Here is a 21153-nt window from a genome sequence, read left to right as displayed (position 1 = left end):
CTCCATCCCCCACAGCTATCTCCTCCTGTGCCACCACCCCCTCCCTCCTAGATTGTAAGCTCGAAAGAGCAGGGCCCTCAATCCCCTCATGTTTTGCATTGTATTGGTCTGTCACATGTTCTGTCTCCCTTTGTAATGTACAGCGCTGAGTGAACTATTGGCGCTTTATAAATACTGTATAATAATAATAATAATATGCAGCAGGACGTACAGGGATATGTCGGCCAGTTTGCTCTGTATAATCTCACGCCTTATATACAGAGCCAAAAGGAAAAAAACCTCATCACAAGGAAATTTAGGTACAAAAGGCCCAAGGGTGCACCCCCACATAAAGCGCCCTCAGGAATAATTATACTAGGCCGGCTGTGAGAAGACCGTGTGTCCAGTTAACAGTCGCCCCGTTTTCCGTTGCTCAGCTGTTACCACAAAACGTGTGACAACAGCCCTCCGCCATGGACGGCTTTCAATCAACCTCCCATCGCCACAACAAAGACCACAACTCCCGACATTCCAAGCGCTCCTCAGCTACCAGCGTCACTCCTGACCTCACGAGATAACGTCACCACGGGTCGCCATGGTGACGAGATGACGTAGGAGCTAGTGACAGTGGTGATCTGAACCGGCATCTCTCTCCGAGGTCAGACTCAGGAGTCCGAAGCGAGAGGCGGCCCCTCCCCAGCCAACACTCCTCTTGAAACGGTGTCCAGCCGTCTCCCCTCAGAGCCGGAATGGCCGCCAAATGCGCGGGCCGCCTTAGCGGTGTGGGCGCGCGCTCCCTCAGCGACTTCGTCGGGCTCGCGACATTCCAGGGGTTCCGGGGATGCCGGACGCGAGCGCAGCGCCACCCAATCAGGTAAGAGCGATTCTGGGGGGGCGCGGGGCTCCGAGGCGGGGCCTGGGGGGAAGTCACGTGAATCTTGTATAGTACAATGTGAGCAGGAGGTAGAGTAGGCGTCGGCGGGGTTCGTGTGAGGGGCTCGGTGAAAGCCCCGGGAGGAGGAAGAGGAGAGCACTGTACAATGGAGGCTTTGCTGTAGTCACAGTGAAAGTCTAATCAGTACATAGCTTCCTGTGTGTCACCTGATAGCTCACCCAAAATGGTAAACTCCATTTTGCTGACCAGAGTCACTCTCCCCTTATCTCTGGTGCTCATCCTCTCAGAGGAAGGCCTTGTCTGCTCCAGCAGCATATATGTGTGCTTAAAGGGGGTAAGTTCACCTTTCTAGAACAATGAAAAGATGAAGTAACTCCAAATATCCTGGCCACCCTCCCAGAGCCCACCACACATAGCGGCCATGATGCCCCATACTACACAGTGAGTAGACGTCGTAATGCTGGTAATGGCAAGCGCTTATTGGTCAATGTGACCTCATAACTGCTGGTAACCAATGAGAAGCACTTTTTTCTTCAGGGACACATCGGAAACAAGTCCTGGGTGGGCTTTTCATTGGTCAGCATGGTCATATAGTTGCATTAACTAATGAGTGCCAGCCATTGCAAGTATTATTATGGATACTCGCCCCAGGGCCTGTGTATTAACCTCTTCCTGCCAACATTTGTACTTAGGTGCCGGGAATAGGGTGCACAGTGTGCCAGAGGGTTCATATCATTGTGCCTGCTCAGGTGCTGTGCTAGAGCAGTCCTTAGCACAATGTGTTCAGGGTCCTTTTTGTGCTTGGAGTGTGTATACACAGTGTACTGGGGTCCTTAGCATTGTGCCTGCTCCGGTACCATGGATAAGGGTGCATAAGCTCACTGTGGCAAGGGTTCTCGGCTAGGGGTGTGCATGCACAGTGTGACTGGAGTCTGCATTGTGCCTAAGGCACGTGTGCGGTGTGACTGGAGTCTGCATTGTGCCTAAGGCACGCGTGCGGTGTGACTGGAGTCTGCATTGTGCCTAAGGCACGCGTGCGGTGTGACTGGAGTCTGCATTGTGCCTAAGGCACGCGTGCGGTGTGACTGGAGTCTGCATTGTGCCTAAGGCACGCGTGCGGTGTGACTGGAGTCTGCATTGTGCCTAAGGCACGCGTGCGGTGTGACTGGAGTCTGCATTGTGCCTAAGGCACGCGTGCGGTGTGACTGGAGTCTGCATTGTGCCTAAGGCACGCGTGCGGTGTGACTGGAGTCTGCATTGTGCCTAAGGCACACGTGCGGTGTTACTGGAGTCTGTATTGTGCCTAAGGCACACGTGTGCGGTGTGACTGGAGTCTGCATTGTGCCTAAGGCACACGTGCGGTGTTACTGGAGTCTGTATTGTGCCTAAGGCACACGTGCGGTGTGACTGGAGTCTGCATTGTGCCTAAGGCACGTGTGCGGTGTGACTGGAGTCTGCATTGTGCCTAAGGCACGCGTGCGGTGTGACTGGAGTCTGCATTGTGCCTAAGGCACGCATGCGCAGTGTGACAGAAGGGTAAGGAATCATGGGACATGTAGTCCCAAAACATATCAGAACAGTAGCACAGTGTGTGCTTCCTGAGCTGGAGATCCTTGATGTGTGTGCTTCCAGCTGGGTCATTCATTCTCATTCTGGGTGTGCTCTGACACCATGCATAGGGCAGGGCATGCATGTGCAGTGAGCTAGGGGGTGTTAGTGTTGTGCCTGCTTGGGTACCATGCAAAGGGCACACGTGCAGTGTGGCAGGGATTCCTTAGCATAGCGCCCACTTGGGTACTGTGTAAAGGGTATGCACAGTGAGGCTGGGGTCCTTATTGAGCTTGGGGCACAGGTACATTGTGATGGGTGGGCAAGAGATCACGGGACAAGAGAACACAATAGCTCTGCGGGGGAATCAAGTAATTTTCTTTCCTGCAAACCGTGGTTGCGGGAAAGAAGGTCACATCATGCTTGGCCTGCCTTATTGACTGGTTCCTAAATAGTTTTAGATATAGTCTGCAGATAGTTGGGGTGTGGAGGAAAAAAAACCCTGTGCTCATCCACCATTTATTTGGATAATGAATGAAAAAGGAAGTCCCATTGTATGCTAACTGCCTTTGTGAACTAGAAGCTGTTGTGTTACTGTTTCTATTGTTCTGGTATATGTTTAGGCACTGTTATCTAACTCAGAAAATTGTAAAAAAAAATAAAAATACAGCTTTCAAGTCTATCATACGGTAATCTGATCGTTCGTACACAGCTTTTGTCCAAATTTGACTGAAGGGACAAGCGCAAAAAGTTTTCTCGTACGATTTTCATTTAATCTTTACAATTTTCATCCAAGAATACAACACAAATACATTACATCACTGCTGAAATGTTATTCTGTCATACAAGATTTTTTTGTAATTTTAGTAACCTCTTTACTTTTGATACGAGACTAGCATGCAAAAAAAACCTGACAATCATTTGTCCGATATTATCATCATATGTATGGGGCTTAAAGCAGTAGTGCAAGACAATGGCATAATGTGCTAGTATGCATTGGCCATCTGACTGGCTGAGCTGCAATGAGATCATTCCCGCGCATACGAGTCACGGGACACGGCACAGTGCTCTCAAGGAACTGCAATGGTATGCCATTCCTTCAGAGCGCATGCGCCAACTAAAAAAAAGAAAAACCTGAATATCATTTTACCTACAGGTAAGTGTTTTTTTTTTTTTATAAATTAAGCTATATAACAAAGTGGGTTTACTCCACATTTTTTTCTTTTGTATATCCAGGTATCAAATACAAATGTTTATTAGGTACCTTTTGTCTAGGTATGTAAAATTCCAGCCATCCAACAAGTATATACAGTATAGATTGTGATTACAGCATGATCCTCCACATGCTTCACATTTATTTATTTATGATCACAGTCCTAAGAAAGGCTGAAGTGTACATAAGCATTAAAGCTGGCCATAGACCTTGGAGAACAGTCAGCTGTGCAAGCACAGTTTAATTATCGCACAAATTCTTTTGGTCACAAACACCAGTGCACGGTGATTCTTTGGCATATGCAGCACTGACTGAAGGTTCTCAAAGACAAAATATTTTCTAGGCTATCTAAAACTGCCTAAAGTCTGTAGCCACATTGGGTCTACAATATTCGCTCTCTGTGTATATTGAGTATATGAAGCATCTTTCTCTATATGTAAATAAGGGGAAATAATCCATCCAGTACATTGATTCATTTTAGGAAATGCAACTCAGTATAGATTAGTTTTACAAAATTGTAGATGTAAAGAAATTTGCTTGATGTGAGCATTCTTTGGATTTGTGTTAATTTTTTTCATTAAACTTTTTCTTTATATAATCTGGAATAATACATAGTGTATAGAGGCAGCCATATTTGCTCATTTACATTTGCTGATAGTTCCTCCTGCTTTGCCATGCTTCAGAAGTAGTGTGGAGCAGCTAATGAACACAAAGCCTTCCCTCCAGCTGATATCTTATCTCAGCAGCTTTTTGAGAGTCATTGTAGAGGCTTAATTACAAATCTATTCATTCACTGGACCTTGCAGTCTGCAGCAATTAAGAGCTAAAAAGTAGCCCCTCCCCCATGCCTCCTAAATTGCCATGGCTAGAAAGACATAAAATACTTTAAACTCTGGCTTTGTGTAGGCCCATGTAACAGGACAATGTATGGGTTTGTCAGTTATCTCTCTATCTACACATAGGATTTTGCATAAATGAATACACCCTTTTTGAAAAGTAAGATTTTAATATCTCAATGAACACAAGAACAATTTCCAAAATTTTCAGTTTTATAGAACATTTGTTTAGCTGCTCATTTCATGAAAGTAAGATTAACAATTTAACTTGGATTACAAAATCTTCAGTTTTACTCAAATTAGTTGATGCAAAAATGAATACACCCCACAACAAAAACTACTACATCTAGTATTTTGTATGACCTTCATGATTTGTAAGGTCAGTATCAAGTCTTCTAGGCATGGAATGAACAAGTTGGTGACATATTGCAACATGTTTTTCCATTTTTCAAGAACAACCTCTTTTAGAGCCTGGATGCTGGATGGAGAGTGATGCTCAACTTGTCTCTTCAGAATTCCCCCTTAGGTGTTCAATTTGGTTCATATCAGGAGACATACTTGGCCACTGAATCACTTTCACCCTGTTCTTCAGAAATGCAAAAGTGGTCTTAGATGTGTGTTTTGGATCATTGTCATGTTGGAAAAGTTGCATGACAACCAAGGGCATGGAGTGATGGTAGCATCTTCTCTTTAATTATAGAGCAGTACATCTGTGAATTCATGATACCTTCAATGAAATGCAGCTCCCCGACACCAGCAGCACTCATGCAGCTCCACAGGAGGACACTGCCACCACCGTGTTTCACTGTAGGCACCATGCATTCTTCTTTGTACTCCTCACCATTGCAATGCCTTACAGTTTTGAAGCCATCCGTTCCAAAAAACACTTATCTTGGTCTCATCACTCCAGAGTACAGAGTCCCAGTAATCGTCTTCTTTTTCAGCATGGGCCCTGGCAAATTCTGGGTGGGCTTTTTTTGTGCATGGGTTTTACGAGAGGCTTCCTTTGTGGACAACACCCATGTATCCCATTCCTCTGTAGTGTATGCCATATTGTGTCACGGGAAAGAATCTCCTCAATATGGCTTTCTACTTTTTTAGCTAACTGCAGTGAACTTGCATGGCTATTTTTTTTTTCAACCCTTCTCATCAGTAGACGCTCCTGTCGAGGTGTAAAAAGGCAAAGGGTGTGGTAACAAGAAGTGTCATCATTCCTTGTAATGCACATATGGAAAACCCTCTTTTTGTGGCTTTTAAAGGCACAGACAAAATCAATAGAACCATTCAGTTTGTAAGAAACTTGGTTGTATAGAACCATATTTTATTTTACAAAAAATATTAAAATTCATATGGACATGCAAAATATGGTGGTTATACATTGCATATATGTTACAAGAAATGTACAAGTAGAGGAGATGAAGTTCAATCATGCAAGCTGCTGTCAAGGTGTTAATGTCCGTGGACTGCCTGGATGTCTCTGTGAGATGGTTGCAGTTCCATCTTTGTTAAATTTTTGTATCACTTTTGCTACAGTATTCTGACTGATAAGTAAAGCTTTGTTGATCTTTTGTAGCCTTGTGTAAAAAAAAAAAAAAAAATTCTTTCCCAGGCCTTGTGGCATTTCTCGTCCATGTGGTGACATTGCTGACAACATGAAATAGGAAGGGGTTTTCTTTAAGGCCTTTTTATAATTAACTCTCTGCTGGACACCTGTTTAATGAATAGACTCGCCTGTAGTTGAATTCATGTTAATTAGGATTTCGATGTCTAAAATTTAGCTTTGCTTCTAAGACTTTCATTGGGGTGTATTCATTTTTGCAACATGGACTTGAATGAATGTTAGGAAAAATACTTTTTTGTGTGTGCAGATTAACAAACTCCCATTTGTGGGAGTATTTTGTAGTATAGTGTTCCATAGAAAATAAGGAAAGGTTTTATGACAAATCTGTTGGGATGTACGCAGAGCACTGTATATGTGTGATTGTGTGTGTATGTACAGTATGTGTATTTTTATTTTTATATATATATATATATATATATATATATATACATATAAAAACCCGGGTGATTTAGAGGAACTTCAGTCTAAAAAAAAAAAAAGCAGCCTTAAATCCTGTAGCTGCTGGCTTTTAATAAAAAAGACACTTATCTGTCCAGGGATCCAGTTCTGTCCTCACCTAGGCCAGTTCTTCACCCGTCTTCCAGTCCCCAGCGCTGCCAAGTTTACTGTGGGAAGTCAGCTGTGACTCCTTGAGACTTCACAACCAGCTCCCCACTGCGCATGTGCAAAGGGCTCTAAGCTTTCTGAATAGACCCGCAGCCTCCTGGGACCTGTGACGTGTCCCAGGAGGTTGCAGGTGGATGGGGGGGGGGGGGGGGGTTGAACTTCCGCTTGGATCGCCTAGGAAGTGGGAGTAGGTACCTGCCCCCCCCCAAAAAAAAGTTGGGGGGCAGGGGAAGAAGATAAAGCAGAGCTTCCCTTTTCCTCTGCTTAAAGCAAGGGAGGTACTTTGCATTAAGAGTTGTATTTTTTAACAATTTTGCTACATCTAGATTGTTCCTTTTGTGTCTGACTACTTGTTTACATTATGTCACCTCACTGCCTGTTTTAACCATAAAAACATGTACCACAGCTCTGCAATTGTGTGCATTACACCTCAGTCACATCAAGCCCAACTTTGAAACCGTGCGACTTACAGTGAAGTCGCATGATTTAAAAGTTGGGGACATGCCAATTTCAGGTTCAATTTGCAAGACATTTGACACAGATGTCTATGCAAATCGCACGAAAAGTAGTGCATGTACTACTTTAGAAATCGGTGTGGATCAGACCAAGTCGGAACCGCACCGATTTGACTGCTGTAATTGCAAACAATAGGGTGTGACTTGGCATATGATTTGCAAGTCGCATGGCATGTAAATCGCTTGCCAAGTCGTACCCAGTGCGACCAGGGTGTTAGAAACGTTTGCAATGGGCTAGTGGCACAGCCCCATGCAGGTGAATAGGCTGCATTCAGCAGGCAATACTGCCCGTGTAAACACTCCCTTTCTCTGCTTTTGCAGTTTAAGGGAAGCAGTAAAACATAGCTCATTTGCATGTTTTTACCACCCCTCAACCACAAGTGTAAACGAGGCCTTGCCCTGTAAATACACCCTATCAGCCATTGTAGGAGTTAGGTTGGCCATACACTAGTACATTTACGTTCATGTGAATATTCTCATCAGTACCACTTGATGACACAATAGGGGCCTGTTAACATTAGTGTGCTTAAAACACATCTCACATTTTTTAATGCGTTGCATTTAAATTTTTTTCACACAACGTTTTAGATGCATTTTGCATTTGTTTTCATCCCTGGTCTTCTGGAGAAAAAAAGACCAAAGTGCATTTTTTTTACATTTCCATTGACTTATAATGGAAGGTGCATTTTTTAGACAGGGCAGAAAAAGATGCAGCATGCAGCGCTTTTTAAAATGCAGTGCACCAGCAGCGCAGCGATACGAACTGTTGCATAGGATTTAAAGGGGACAATTTTTCATGCGACTTTGTTGAACTTGAAAGGTATATTTTAGCACGATAAAAACAGACTGATGTGAACAGGGCCTAACTGTTAGACATTCATTCAGTTAAGAACATTTTTTCATCCCACTCCTTTTGAATTTTTTATATTTTTTTATATTGTGGATAACAAACATTGATTTGACTCCACTAATGATTACAAAAATATCAAACAAACTTTCATAAAACAAAATTTGTTTAAAGCTGGCAATATACTAGTAGAATTTTGTTAGAGTGCACATAACTGTATACCAGTGGTCACTAAATGGCAGACCGTGGTACAGTCTCATCCGGACCGCAGCCACGCCACTGCCAGGTGCCCTCCTGGACTGGCCATAAGGCACGCCGGGCTTAAAATGAAGTAAGCAGCGACTGCGGTCTGGATGGGGCTAATACAGACCACGGCTGCCGCTCACCTCCTACTGTGCACCTATGCCTAAAGCAGGGCCGACAGGAGTAGCAGCAGTGATGGCTCTAGATGACAAGCAGGAAGTGCCGCTGACACAGGGACAACGGCGGCCTCCCTTCTTCACCCGCTGGCACACTGTGACAGCTCTGTAGCGGCTGTGGATGGGGCTGTCTCTTTGCTGGACGGGCTTTCTCTTTGCCCAGTTGGGTCCAGCAAAGAGACAGCCCAGTCCAAGAAGGGACATCCCCATCCAGCAAATAGACTTCACTGTCCAGCAAAGAGACATCCCGCTTTTGCTATATATTTGCTGTGTTGTAAAGGGGGGCTGTGATGTGAATGGAAAAGAGGACGCTGTGGGACTTCATTAAAGAGGAGACTGTGATGTAGAGGGGGCTACAGTGTGAAAGGTACGCTAAAGATGATAATGTACCGGGGGGGAGACTGTGATGTGTTATATCGCTAACAAGATTCGGACTTCTGCTGGAAGGAAATTTTGCTGACTGTACCTCCGTAAATGTTAACTGAAGACCCCTGCTGTATGCAGTTCCTGGCTATAGACTTGGTGCTACTGAATTGAACAAAATTAAGTAAAAGACTTGCTTTTTCACATGTTGATGCCGAGAAGTTTTAATGTCCCTTTTATCTTATTAGGCCTGTTCACATTGTCGCGTTGCAGGTAATGTGCATTGGTGCATTGTGCTGATATTTATTTTCAGTAGCACCTCAGTACATCTTCTAAACACGCTTGGGTTGCAATGCAGCACTGACGTTTGCTGCATGCACCTGTTTTGGTGAGTTAGGCAGCCCATTCAAATAATGAGCTGCTTTACCGCAGGTTCACACCTAAGCGCTTTCCACAGAGTTTTGCAGAAACGCACTACGGTCTATTTAACATGATTTCCTATGGAACACGTTCACATCTCAGCATTTTCACCCAGTGCATTTTTTGGAAAGGGTCAGGGACTTTTTTGAATGCAAAAAGTTGCGTTTTTGATTCTATAGACTTCAATGGAAAACTGCAGAAAAGCATGTAGTGCCTTTTTTGCTGCATTTTTGCCATGTTTTTGATGCTCTTTACGTTTTAAATCTGCCTAGCAACAAGAAAAAAAACGCAAGGTAAAACTCAATGCAGAAGCAGATCAAACACAAACTGCATAGGTGTGAATCTAGCCTTACTAAGTATTAAAGCAGTGGGACAATGTGAACTAGGCCTTATTGTTGTGGGTACAGGGTGTTTTGCTTAACCCCTTCCCATCCAGCTCTGGCATCCTTTTAACTGCTAGGAGGCTTGGGGAGGCAGGAAGCTCCAATTGTGTGACTACAGTTATTGACTGTCTCGGTGGTCATAAGATTGGGAGCCAGTCCTGCCAGCTCCTGATCATTACTACAGACTGAAGCACAGAAACCTTTGTCGCCCATGGACTCATGTGGCATTTGGCTGTTACAACCAACCCCGTTTGCCACTGCATATATGAGTTACGTGGGCAGCCACAGGGTAAAAGGAAACATCATGAAGGCTGCCATAGCTGAGCATTTTTTTAAAAAATATTAGTTTACTGGTTGTCATGCTGATGCATTGGCTTCAGTACCTGGAATAAGTATAGAGATGAGGAACTCCTCACTCATTTGTGGCGTTCCAGTTATGGTGATTTGAAAATATTAATGTCAGCAACAAGCATTTTAAGACAGTAGCAGCAACCAACAAGTCTTCAGGGGAAGCAGTATTGCTCACTATTTATTCTATTGTGTTTCGTCCAGGTGTTTCTGTGCTGTGCTACCTGTTGGTATTACCCGGACACTATCTGATGAAAGTAAATGTATTTACACATCATCATGCAGTGTGATTCCATATGCAGAGTGGACCTTTTCGCATAAGGGATGAATTGCTTCATCACGTGTGAACAGATTTTCTTTTCATCATATGGTGCGCTCCTGAGATAGTCAATTGAGGGTAATGCACCATCTGTCTAATCGCTTCAGCACCTGTCAATACCTAAGAGCTCTATCAGCTGCTTGGAGTAATGCAGGCCATAGACGGGTCGAAAACCGTCCGTTTTTGGCAAAAACTAAAAATTGGTCGTTCAATAGGCCGACGTTACTAGCAACGGTAAAAAAAATCGTCCGATTTTTGTCCCGTCTACGGCTGGCATTTAATTACTTCTCTCCCTTGCAGAGAGCTCCGCTATTATATTTTATATGAAAAGTCTTGCGGTTGCAACAATGTATCCATTTCGGATACAGATGTTTTTATTCGGATACAAATATACGTTGTTGCAACCGCAATACTTTTCATCTAAAATATAATAGCAGACTGGAATTCTTCTTTTTCTTCTTCTTGCAGGTCATGGCTCATGCGCAGATTTTTTATCGGTGAAACGATCGGACGATTTGCCCATCATTGCTAAGAAAATCAGCTGATCTGCAAAACCGGCCAATTTTCTTCCAACTTTACAGATAAAAAAAAGTGCCAAAACCCCGAAAAACCACCAACCAATTAACCCATTAACGGTGTGGAAATCATTCGTTTTTTTTTTTTTTTGCCCGAAAAATCGGCTGATTTTCAACCCGTCTATGGCCTGCATAAGATGGGGTATAGGGTGTAGTGTGCTAGGCTACCCCTGGTTAGAAGTGTGGTAATTATTCCTTTTCTTGCCAACCACAGTCTTCATTCTCTGTGAGGTGAAGAGAATGTGTTATTATGGAGATGTTGCCTCTCTGCACCTTCTGCTGAGCTCTGGTCTCTTCTTATACCCCCCATGCCCCCCAACAGGATTATACCCAGGTGTTCTCTTTCGACTTTGCTTCAGGCCTAGTTCACACTAGCATTGAAATCAGACATTTGTGTGATTTTTAATGCGTCTCAGATACCTATGCAGTTGATAATATGGACAGGGCACAGTGCTGTTCACATTAGCAAAACATGAAGCGTTGGAGTCGCTTCGCTCCAAAATTGACGCTTCGTGTCCAGTTTGAAGCGTTTCAACTCCTTCCATTCAAGTCTCTGGTAATGCATCCCAAATACACCAGCATTCGTTTGTGGCGCGGATTATGGCGCGTTAGTACGTTCGTTAATAATGGGCATTTGTAGAGCGGTTTTACCGCACTAAAAAATGTGTCAACCATGCCGCAAACAGGCATAGGGTGTTTGGGGGAGTGTTTTTAATGCTCTTTAAATGCTTATCGAAATCGCCTTTTAACGCTATAGGCATGTTTGGTAAGTGTCAGTATTTTGAGAAAGTCCTTACAGTCATATTTCTGTCAGAAGGTTGCTTGCTGCCTAGTACCAATGTAGAATAGGAGGCATAGACTCTGCTCAAAAAAAAAAGAAAAAAAGATTAATGCAGGCCATGGACAGGTCGTTTATCGGTCAAATTTTCGTCCACATGAAAAATTGGTTGATATTCACTCCGTTAGTGGGGCAGCCCGTCATCCAGTGTTCGCAGATCTTCTCGTTTATTTTTATCGGTCATACTGGAAAATCCATCAAAAACGGACGTTTTTCGTGGACATTTGGTGGCGGCAACGGCACCGACCGATTTTTCATTTATCGGCTGATAAACGGCCCGTCTATGGTCTGCATAAGTTATCAGCTGACTGGTGATAAGCGTCATGCATAAACTCTGTTTACTGTTAAGGCAAGCATACATACATCGAAATTCAGCAGGGACTGGCCAAATTACAATCCATGATTACCTACTGATCAACTTCTGTGCAACCAGCCTGTCGGGTTTTTCTGGAATGATCAGTTCTGCTGGCAACACTAATCAGTGTGTCCTGACAGCAGGGAAAGCCTGGACTGCAACAAGTGAGGTAGGAACTCCTGGACTACATATTTTACTCATGTAAACCAATAATGTTAAACTGAAAGAATGGGTATGGGGCTTAAGTGGATGGAAAAAACTGATAAACTGTTCCGTTGTTTTCTTTGAAAAAACTTGACTGAACTAATGAAGCAAATGACCCACAAGTGTGAAAGGGGCCTTAAGGGCACGTTATGCTGCTCTTCCTTCTCCCATTCCCTCTTACAAATATGATTTTTTTAAAAACTACTTTATTTGTACTGTAAACAGCGCTTTCACAATTCTTGCCTAAGCAAAAATCTTTCCCTGCACGTGCACAGATGTGCCGCAGGGCCTGGGTCCTGAGAGCCATGTGGCACATCTGCGCATGCACCAGGTGTCCCGGACGTTGGCACACGTGTTGGGTTTCCTACGCACATGTAAAGACTACTACTAGGTCCAAACCCTTCCCTGTCTTTGTTCAAATGTAGAAACTCTTGTGTGCAGATGTGTCAACGGTCTACACTTGGACCCAAAGGCTGGGCAGAGCCTGTGGGTACATCTGTGCATGCACCATAATGGTGGTGTCCGAGGTGGGGCGGAACCTCCCCCTAGGGGCAGACTGAAGTTCCACTTTAATCTGCCTCTAGTGGCTAGCCTATAAGTCTGAATATCAACAACAATATAAAAGCTGTAAAAAAATAAAATAATGCACAATCAAGCTTCTCCCCTTCTCAAATCTTGTAATCTGCATAGCTAAATATTTACCTTCAACCCTGCTGCAGACATGGGTTTTGCTTTAAAAGAAATGTGCATGTATTACTTTTTATTCTGTGAACATGCGTTTTTTACACTACATATGAGTAGCCAGTTCATTTCAGTGGGCTTCCCTACATGCAATAAACACGTAGCACAGCACTTTACAAAATGAAGGTAGACATTACAGTTACAATACAATTAATTATGAGCTTCATGTGTCTTAACTGTGTGTTTTGACACTTTTGCGCTCACGTCCCCTAAGGACTGGCTTCTGTTGAACAGACAGATCTACACATAGATCAAAATTCAGCTGGTTCTTGCTGAACTGGCCGAATCGTGTATGCTCAGCTTTAGTCTTTTTTACACCTTAAAAACCTTCTGTAGGTGTGACATGTCAGTTTTTACAGGCTGTAACGTGCTTCATCTGGCCCAATCTACAAATCTCCATTTTTTTAATACAATAACAAAAGTATAGAACAACATACTCAAAAAAAATGTGAAAGTCAAAAGAAGAATTTACTTCAAGGTTAAACATTGCAGTAAAAACTCTAAATGAGCTCACTGAAAGTACACTATAATTTCCTTTTAGAGGTTGGTGCCAGCTCATTGCATAAGCATTCTTTTTAAATATGCATATTTGTTCTCTCTGCAGAACATTTGTATGTTGATCTGGCAGTGCTGGTCAGTGTATTCTGATGGCTGGGAAGTCTCCCCATTGTCACAATACAATAGCACAGCAGGGAGAATTTTCACATCCACATGGGAGTGTTGTAAAGCTGAATATACACTGATAGTATGTGTTTTTTGTTTCCTTTTATTTAGCCTGCAGGCTCAAAGGTAAAAAAAATCAGTGCAGTTGGATGGATCTCCAGCTGTGATAGTTGTATTTTGACAGCTGGCCCTGCCAGCTGTAAAAATACCTGAACAGTGGCTGCATCCACTTTTCAGCGAACAATTTTCCTCCCAATTTGAAAAATCGAGAAATGGCATGTAGAAGGCAGCAAACAGGGTCACTCCCTGAGTGAAATTTCAGTCGCTGAAATTTTGCAGTGTTTGGCCAACTTAAGTATGCATCTGGGGAGGAAGACGAAGAGGTACTTTATGATCGTGGAGGTTCAAAAAGGATTAAGTGCATTTTGAATGTGATTTTATCCTATAAAGGGACTCGGTCATGAGAAATTTATGGGGGCTGCCATTGCAGGCCTTTCTTAAAAATGCTAGATGCTTGGCTGTGTCCTGAGTATGTTTCAGTCACAGTCCTGGAACAAGCATGCTGGAATTGAGTGTCTGAAAAGCGTCAGAATGACTTATCTCTACAGTTCTGGGTCAGCGATTTGGTCCGCATTGAAGCCTAGATTGTAAGCTCGAAAGAGCAGGGCCCTCGAACACCTCGGGTATTGTATTTTTTCTGTCTTGTCTCATGTTCTGTCCCCCTTGCTATTGTACAGCGCTGAGCAAACCCTTTGACGCTATATAAATACTGTATAATGATAATAAGTCAAAGCAAAAGTAACAAGCAGAAAACTAGCATCCTTAACCTCCCTGGAGGTATTCCTGAGTGTAGCTCGGGGTAAAGTTTCAGCAAAAGCGGTAACCCCGAGCTACACTTGGGAATACCTTGTAACGTTGCTCCGGGATCTCTTCTTCACTTACCTTGTCCTTCGCTCCCGCGATGTCCCCCCTGCAGTGTCCCCGGCAATGTCCTCCGGCCAATGCCGGCATCCGTCTTCTCGGTTCCGTTCCCTGCAATGTCAGGACGTATGGGGGACGGAACGGCGGGAAATTTGAAAATGTGAAAAAGTGACATTCACAAAATACACTAAAATCACATAGGAAAAAATTTGTCCTGTGCCCTGCCTGCATTTTTACCGTTCTTTCTGCCTGGAAACTGCAAAATGTCCATGGCGTCCAAAAAGTGTCCCTTTTATGTCAAAAGCGGTTTTAGACCAGCTAGAGAACAGCGATAGTAAATCAGAACTACTTGCAGAATTGAGTGATAATGATTCATGGGGGAAATTCCTCATCAGACACTGAAAATGATTTTGCGACTTTGCTCAGTGATGTGCAAACTTGGAGCTATATTTCAAATTTCAGTGTTTTTGGTTTGATTATATTACTGAATTCAATTTATTATATTATTTTTTATGATTATTTATTAAATTATAATTTATGATTTCGTATTTCAAATTTTATCATACCCGGGATGTTTGCTAGACTCTTGTTCGTACAGATTTCAGTGAGTTATTCCTAAAAATTACAGGCCTACAATAAAAAAATGACATATTTCCATGCAAAAAAAGTACCGCTTTGAGCACAGAAATACTGACATAATCAGACCGCTAGGGAGGCTACAGAAGATTTCAGTAATGCAATCTCTATTACTTTCTCATTTTATTTCTTTATTTCAGGTACTTATATAGCGCTGTCGATTTACACAGCGCTTTACATATATATATTGTACATTCACATCAGTCCCTAACCCTCAAGGGGCGTACGTGTTCCTTTAAGAGGATTCTGTCAGCACTTGTTCCTTCTGTACAATAACATACTTGCTATAAGAAGATCCTCTATACTTTCCATTCCGGCAGCAGATGTCTTGAAATGCTGCTGCTTCGCTGCTCTCCATCTGCTGCTGCAAGTATTCCACACTTCCGGATATGTAGAATACCTGCTCTCCTACCACACACTTTAGTTTCTTCACCGGCTTCTACGTCACCACAGGACATACAAGTAAGGGAGAGGAACCACAGTGTTCAGCGTGGGAAAACAGGTATTCAACCCATCTGATGGACTGAATACTTGTAGCTGTTCTTAAAGACCACTGCAAAGGTATTGTCACTGTTCTTTTAGCAGTTATGTTATTGTGTAGAAGTAATCCTGTGCAGACAGGGTCTCTTTAATGCCCTGCATAAGAAATGCATAAAGGACCACTGTTGCCAAAAATATTGTTTTCTTCATTTTTGGTTAATAGTTTGCAAGAAACCCATCTGAGGTAATTTTATGTTGGGGAAAAACAGCAGCTATATACTATACAACAAACTGTAAATCTTTATCTGTTTTTCAATTTAAAAAATGTAGTAATTCATAAAAGGCAGCCGTGTCATATGTGACTTGATTATGCCGTGAGCCAAGGGGGTGTGAGATGTAGGAATAGCCTATTGACAGAAGACCTGCAGTAACACTATGCAGCTGAAAATTAGACAGTGTTATCTGATAGCTGACCTGCAGTATAACCAGACACATCATGTGAAGATAAAACTGTTTTAGTCAGCTGTTTAAAATTGATTGTGGGGCTGGAGCTGGGGCAGAGATGTCTGGTATATAAGAAAGAACATTGACTGCCTTGAAGGAAAGTAGCATGACCTGAGAATCCGGTTACAGAAAATGTCATGTCCTTGTACATGCATTCCACTGCTTAATCTATGACTTCAGGGAAATCTGCTCTTACGTAACTGTACTCTACACTTAGAGTCGAGATAAAATCTTTAAGTATAATGATCATTGCAGATAAAGGCTTTCCATACAAAGTCATAGAGTGAAAGGTTCTAGTGTGCTTGTGGGCATAGACACTGCAAGCTGAACTGGATTCCTTTGTGAAATCCTATATATCAGGGGTACTGAATTAAAATTCTTGGAGTTCCAGTCAGTAAAATATTCTTCCAACAGAGGTTCGCATCACATGTTTCTGCCATGATTCAGATCCTTCACATCACAGTCCCCATCTCCTCTTAGGTTCATATCTCTGGCTGGAGAACGGTCGTGAAATTGAACATGTTCCCAACCTGTAGAAAAATGTGCTGTACTTCAGATGTAAAGCATAATTCTTTATGCGCCCCCACACATTGCCACCTATGGCACATTTTCGCACACTCCAATGGTGCAGTGCGATTTTAAAAGAAGGGTCAGGAACGTCTTCCCTGTCTCTCTTTAGGGTAGGGCAGCACTTTAAAATGAATGGGCTGCTCAACCTGTGATGCGTGCATGCAAAGTTCTCTTTTTACATCACAGTTCCCTCCCTTTCACATCAAAATCCCTCTTCACATTACTGTCCTCAGCCCCCCCCCCATAATTGTTCTCAGCCCCCCCATAATTAGCCCCCCCATAATTAGCCCCCCCATAATTAGCCACCCCATAATTGTCCTCTGCCCCCCCCAATAATTGTCCTCTTCCCCCCCCCCATAATTGTCCTCTGCCCCCCCCCCCCCATAATTGTCCTCTGCCCCCCCCCCCCATAATTGTCCTCTGCCCCCCCCCCCATAATTGTCCTCTGCCCCCCCCCCATAATTGTCCTCTGCCCCCCCCCCCATAATTGTCCTCTGCCCCCCCCCCCATAAATGTCCTCTGCCCCCCCCCCCATATAATTGTCCTCTGCCCCCCCCCCCATAATTGTCCTCTGCCCCCCCCATAATTGTGCTCTCCCTCCCCCCCCATAATTGTGCTCTGCCCCCCTATTACTGTCCTTGGCCTCACTATAATTGTCTTCAGCCCCCCAGTACTGTCCTAAGTCCTCCCAGAATTGTCCTCAGCTACCACATAATTGTCGTCGGCTCCCACATAAATGTCCTCAGCTAACACGTTTATACTCAGCCCCCAATAATGTCCCCAGACCCCCTCACATTAATGTCCTCAGCCCCCATTAATGTCCTCAGCCCCCCCCCCTCACATAAATGTCCTCAGCCCCCCCCTTACATTACAGTTTTCAGCCTCCCTATAATTGTTCTTAGCCCCCCTTTACTGTGCTTAGCCCCCCCTTATAATTGTCCTTAGCTCTCCCATAATTGTCCTCAGCCCCCTACATTACTGTTCCATCCCCCCATTATTGTCTTAAACAGCTTTATTTCACATTCCCATAGAATAACCACAAAGAAGATAGAGGCCTTTTACATTAGCTGGTATCGCTGAAGTACTTGATCTGTCCAATAACCAAGACCAAACGGCAAAAAAACAGTGAAAAGGAATTCACAAAGAGAAAGCGGTTACATTATGGACAAAAAGCGATACCCAAGAAGTCATCAAAAATGATGCTTTATTGCAAAATTGCATGTACTTAGACACTTAGGTAAAGACACCAGTTAACCATCACCACAAAATGAGACAATACCAAAAGAAAACCTAAAACAAACAATAATAAAAGTAGGACATCATGACCGGCCATGTATGTAGTTATGCTGTAAAGACTCTAGGTCTTTTGTATAAACAGCAAAGGCACAAGGGGAACACCACCATGTTGGGGATGTGTATAAATAATCTATTAGGCTGTGCATCAATAATGTAAAAACATTACACATGTAACAATAAGGTATATGGACTGAGGAGCCCAACTAGACAATGCTAGAGATCTAGTTGAAAATCAAGCTCTAGGCATGAATCAAACAAAAATAAAGAAGTACATAAGTATAAACCAAAGTACTGGTATGTGAGCCAATGGAAGATATCAAGACTCCTAATGTCATTGCTAAAGGACACAGTCATCAGGTAAAAGCAATATGCCTTTTATAGGGCTTCCAAATTAAACGTGACTGATTATGCTGAAGTTGGTGTCTGAAATATGACATTAGGTGGTCATATAGCTTAGACGGAACCTTTTATCATCTTTTATTCTCCATGAGACCTCCGCCATCTGAAGTTGAAGTGGTAGGGCCCTGTCAATAATGATGTGAATGTGGCTCACCGCCGGCATGCGGCCTCAATGTCTCCCTTAACTTATAGCTGACGTGAAGGCAATGTGAATGTCCATGTAGGGTGCTGCACGCCATCTATGAAGTGTATGACATTGTGTCCCCATCCTGTGGTAGAATAAGTGACAAAAAAGAAAGTCAAGATGGTAGGCACTATAAGGCTTCAAGTAGAGAAGGCTCTAGGGCCGTGTTTCCAGTTCCGTATGAGTCAAGTATCACTCACCACCTGTTCAGTGAATAAGAGACAATGCACTGTTCCTCCTATTGTTTGATTCAAGCCCAGAGTCCCAGAGGCAGCCGCCAGTATCGGGACCCTTGATGGACGGGCTCCGCTTCCTTTCAGGTACACATGTGAATTGATGAACACCCAGCAAGAGCATGTATTTCTGTGTCCCCACCAAGACTAGGTGTATGACACCGATGCACCAGCCGGTAGTGACGTCAACGAGTTTCGCCGATGGGCGTATCTTACTCAGCTTCGTCAGGACCAAAAGCGTTTTGGTTTATGAATTTTTTGCAATACGAAAAGTCCCGTGGAACTAATTAAATTTGTAAACTGAGGTACGCCTGTGTGTTCATTATAGATAAAATGAGGGCATGTTTGTAACCTTTTGTTAAATAAAGTTTTCTTTTTATTAACAAGGATATTTTCCATTAATCTTTCATATACATTCAGAATGCCTGTATTGTGCTTGCTATGTATTTTAGGTACTTTCTTATTGACAGCAGCGGAGTTAAAAACTGGTATGGAATGTGCTTGAATAGGACAAGATGATGTCATAAATTCCAATCGTAACATGAAAGAAAGCAACTCTAGTGTTCAATGCCCATCAGATTCCACTGATATTAGCAACAGTGTTTGAAAATTGTCTTAGATGTGAATAACTCCTTCCAAATGGAAACCCTCTCACACCTGCATCTCTGTTCAGTCTTAGCAGGGGTTCAGTAGACAGATAACACTTCTGAGTCAAGAACCAAGAGGAAATGGATGTCATATAGCCCTCACCCATATTCATTTGTTTTCATTCCATTTCTTCCTCATCTTGTAATGGAAAAACAGGCCCATGTAATCTCTAGGAGCTGCTGGAAATAAATGGATGTGTGTCTGTTTATATCCATTTATATTTGTTCCTTTACATTTAGGTGTGCAAAACTAGAGCTGGATGCAAATTGATGTAAATCTGTTAATTTATAGGCATACATTGCAGTCCATGTTTGATCCATCTAATCAAGGTTCAGAAACTGCAAGGGGACTTATAAAACTGTTTTTTTTTTTCTCAAAAGTGTAAGCAAATTTTGTTCTTAACTTAACCAGTAGAAAATTGCACATATGGTATAATATAATGCACAGATTGTCAGGCTGCACAGCTTTAATTCTTCCCTTATCGATGATTATCACTAGCAGTGCTAAGAACACTCTGGGCAGAAAGCATATTTTTTATGAAGCTTCCAAAAAAATAGGCATTTGCAGCAATTTGTCTAAATACACGTGCAACATTTTGTGGCATAAAAATTAATTAAAATAAATATGCACCATTGTGTATTGATAGTCCTTGTGTATTTTAGCCTTTAAGAGTATCATCTTCATTTTCCAGCCACTCACATAAAAAATGACTACATACAATGAAATAAAGCATCTTCCATTTTCCTCAAGCTGTGACAAATATCCTTAAAGTGATTTTAAAGGTATTGTTTTTTAATTAAAATTAAAGGTGTTCTTACCTGCACCCCAAACTTTCTTTTTCGGGGTCCCCGCCAGCACTCTAGTTTCTTCCTCTTCTCCAAGTGCCTCCATAATAAGCCACCTGCTGGCTTGGTCCCAATCTGGGCTGTGTGCGTCCATTGACCCCTCAGCGGGATTGGCTGAGAGCAACGGGAGCCAATGGCTCCTGCTTCTCTCAGCCAAGCCTGTGAATGCAGGCAGAGAGAGCAGAGGGGGGCTGCCGGTGGGGACAGTGCTCTGTCAAGAGTGGTGTCAGGTAAGTGTGTAGGGAGTGGGAAAAGAGGCGCTTTAAACATTATATTATTTATTTTTTTCTTTTCCTAGTGTGTAGAGCAAGATATGTTGAAGGAGACCATTCTCTGATTGAGCTCTTTTTCCTTGTTATGATGTAAAGTATTCTGTCACAAAAATGACAGTGATTGAGACCTGTGTGTGGGTTTTTTGTTTTTTGGGTTTTTTTTTGCCCATTTGAAGAAAAAGAACTGAGGCTTTTAAGCAAAATTGGCATTTTTCAGCAGCATTTCTGAACAGGGGCTACTAGAATGGTTACTAATGTGAAAGGTTTGAAGTTGAATGTACACTTCTCTGGCTGGATTTAACCAGATAGCCGAATGTAATTGTTAGGATGTGCAGTGCTGCCAGCAAGGCCTTGGCTGGTAAACGTGGCTGTGTTCAGAGTAAATTGTAGGCAAAAGGAGAGCCAAGAGGCAGGGATGTTACTTTCTAGCATCTGCAGTGTGTATGAAATAATTACTGTGTTATATAACATAATCAT

At 42.9% G+C, this 21153-nt stretch overlaps 1 protein-coding gene across 1 annotated transcript in view; it reads left to right on the top strand.

Annotated features, from left to right (window-relative positions):
* Positions 1–583: 583 nt before the first annotated feature.
* The window catches only part of COQ10A (coenzyme Q10A), a 46903-nt gene continuing 26333 nt past the window's right edge, over positions 584–21153 (top strand). Inside the window, exon 1 of the mRNA XM_089679848.1 lies at positions 584–853. Coding sequence (XP_089535974.1) covers positions 729–853 — 125 coding nt within the window. The 5' untranslated portion in view covers positions 584–728. The remainder of the gene's footprint in view (positions 854–21153) is intronic.

This window comes from Staurois parvus, unplaced genomic scaffold (assembly GCF_062004578.1).
Source record: "Staurois parvus isolate SC_StPar_1 unplaced genomic scaffold, SC_StPar_1.0 ptg000017l, whole genome shotgun sequence".
NCBI lineage: Eukaryota > Metazoa > Chordata > Amphibia > Anura > Ranidae > Staurois > Staurois parvus.
The sequence above is the reverse complement of the archived record's forward strand: the minus strand, read 5'-3'. Positions and strand labels throughout refer to the sequence as shown.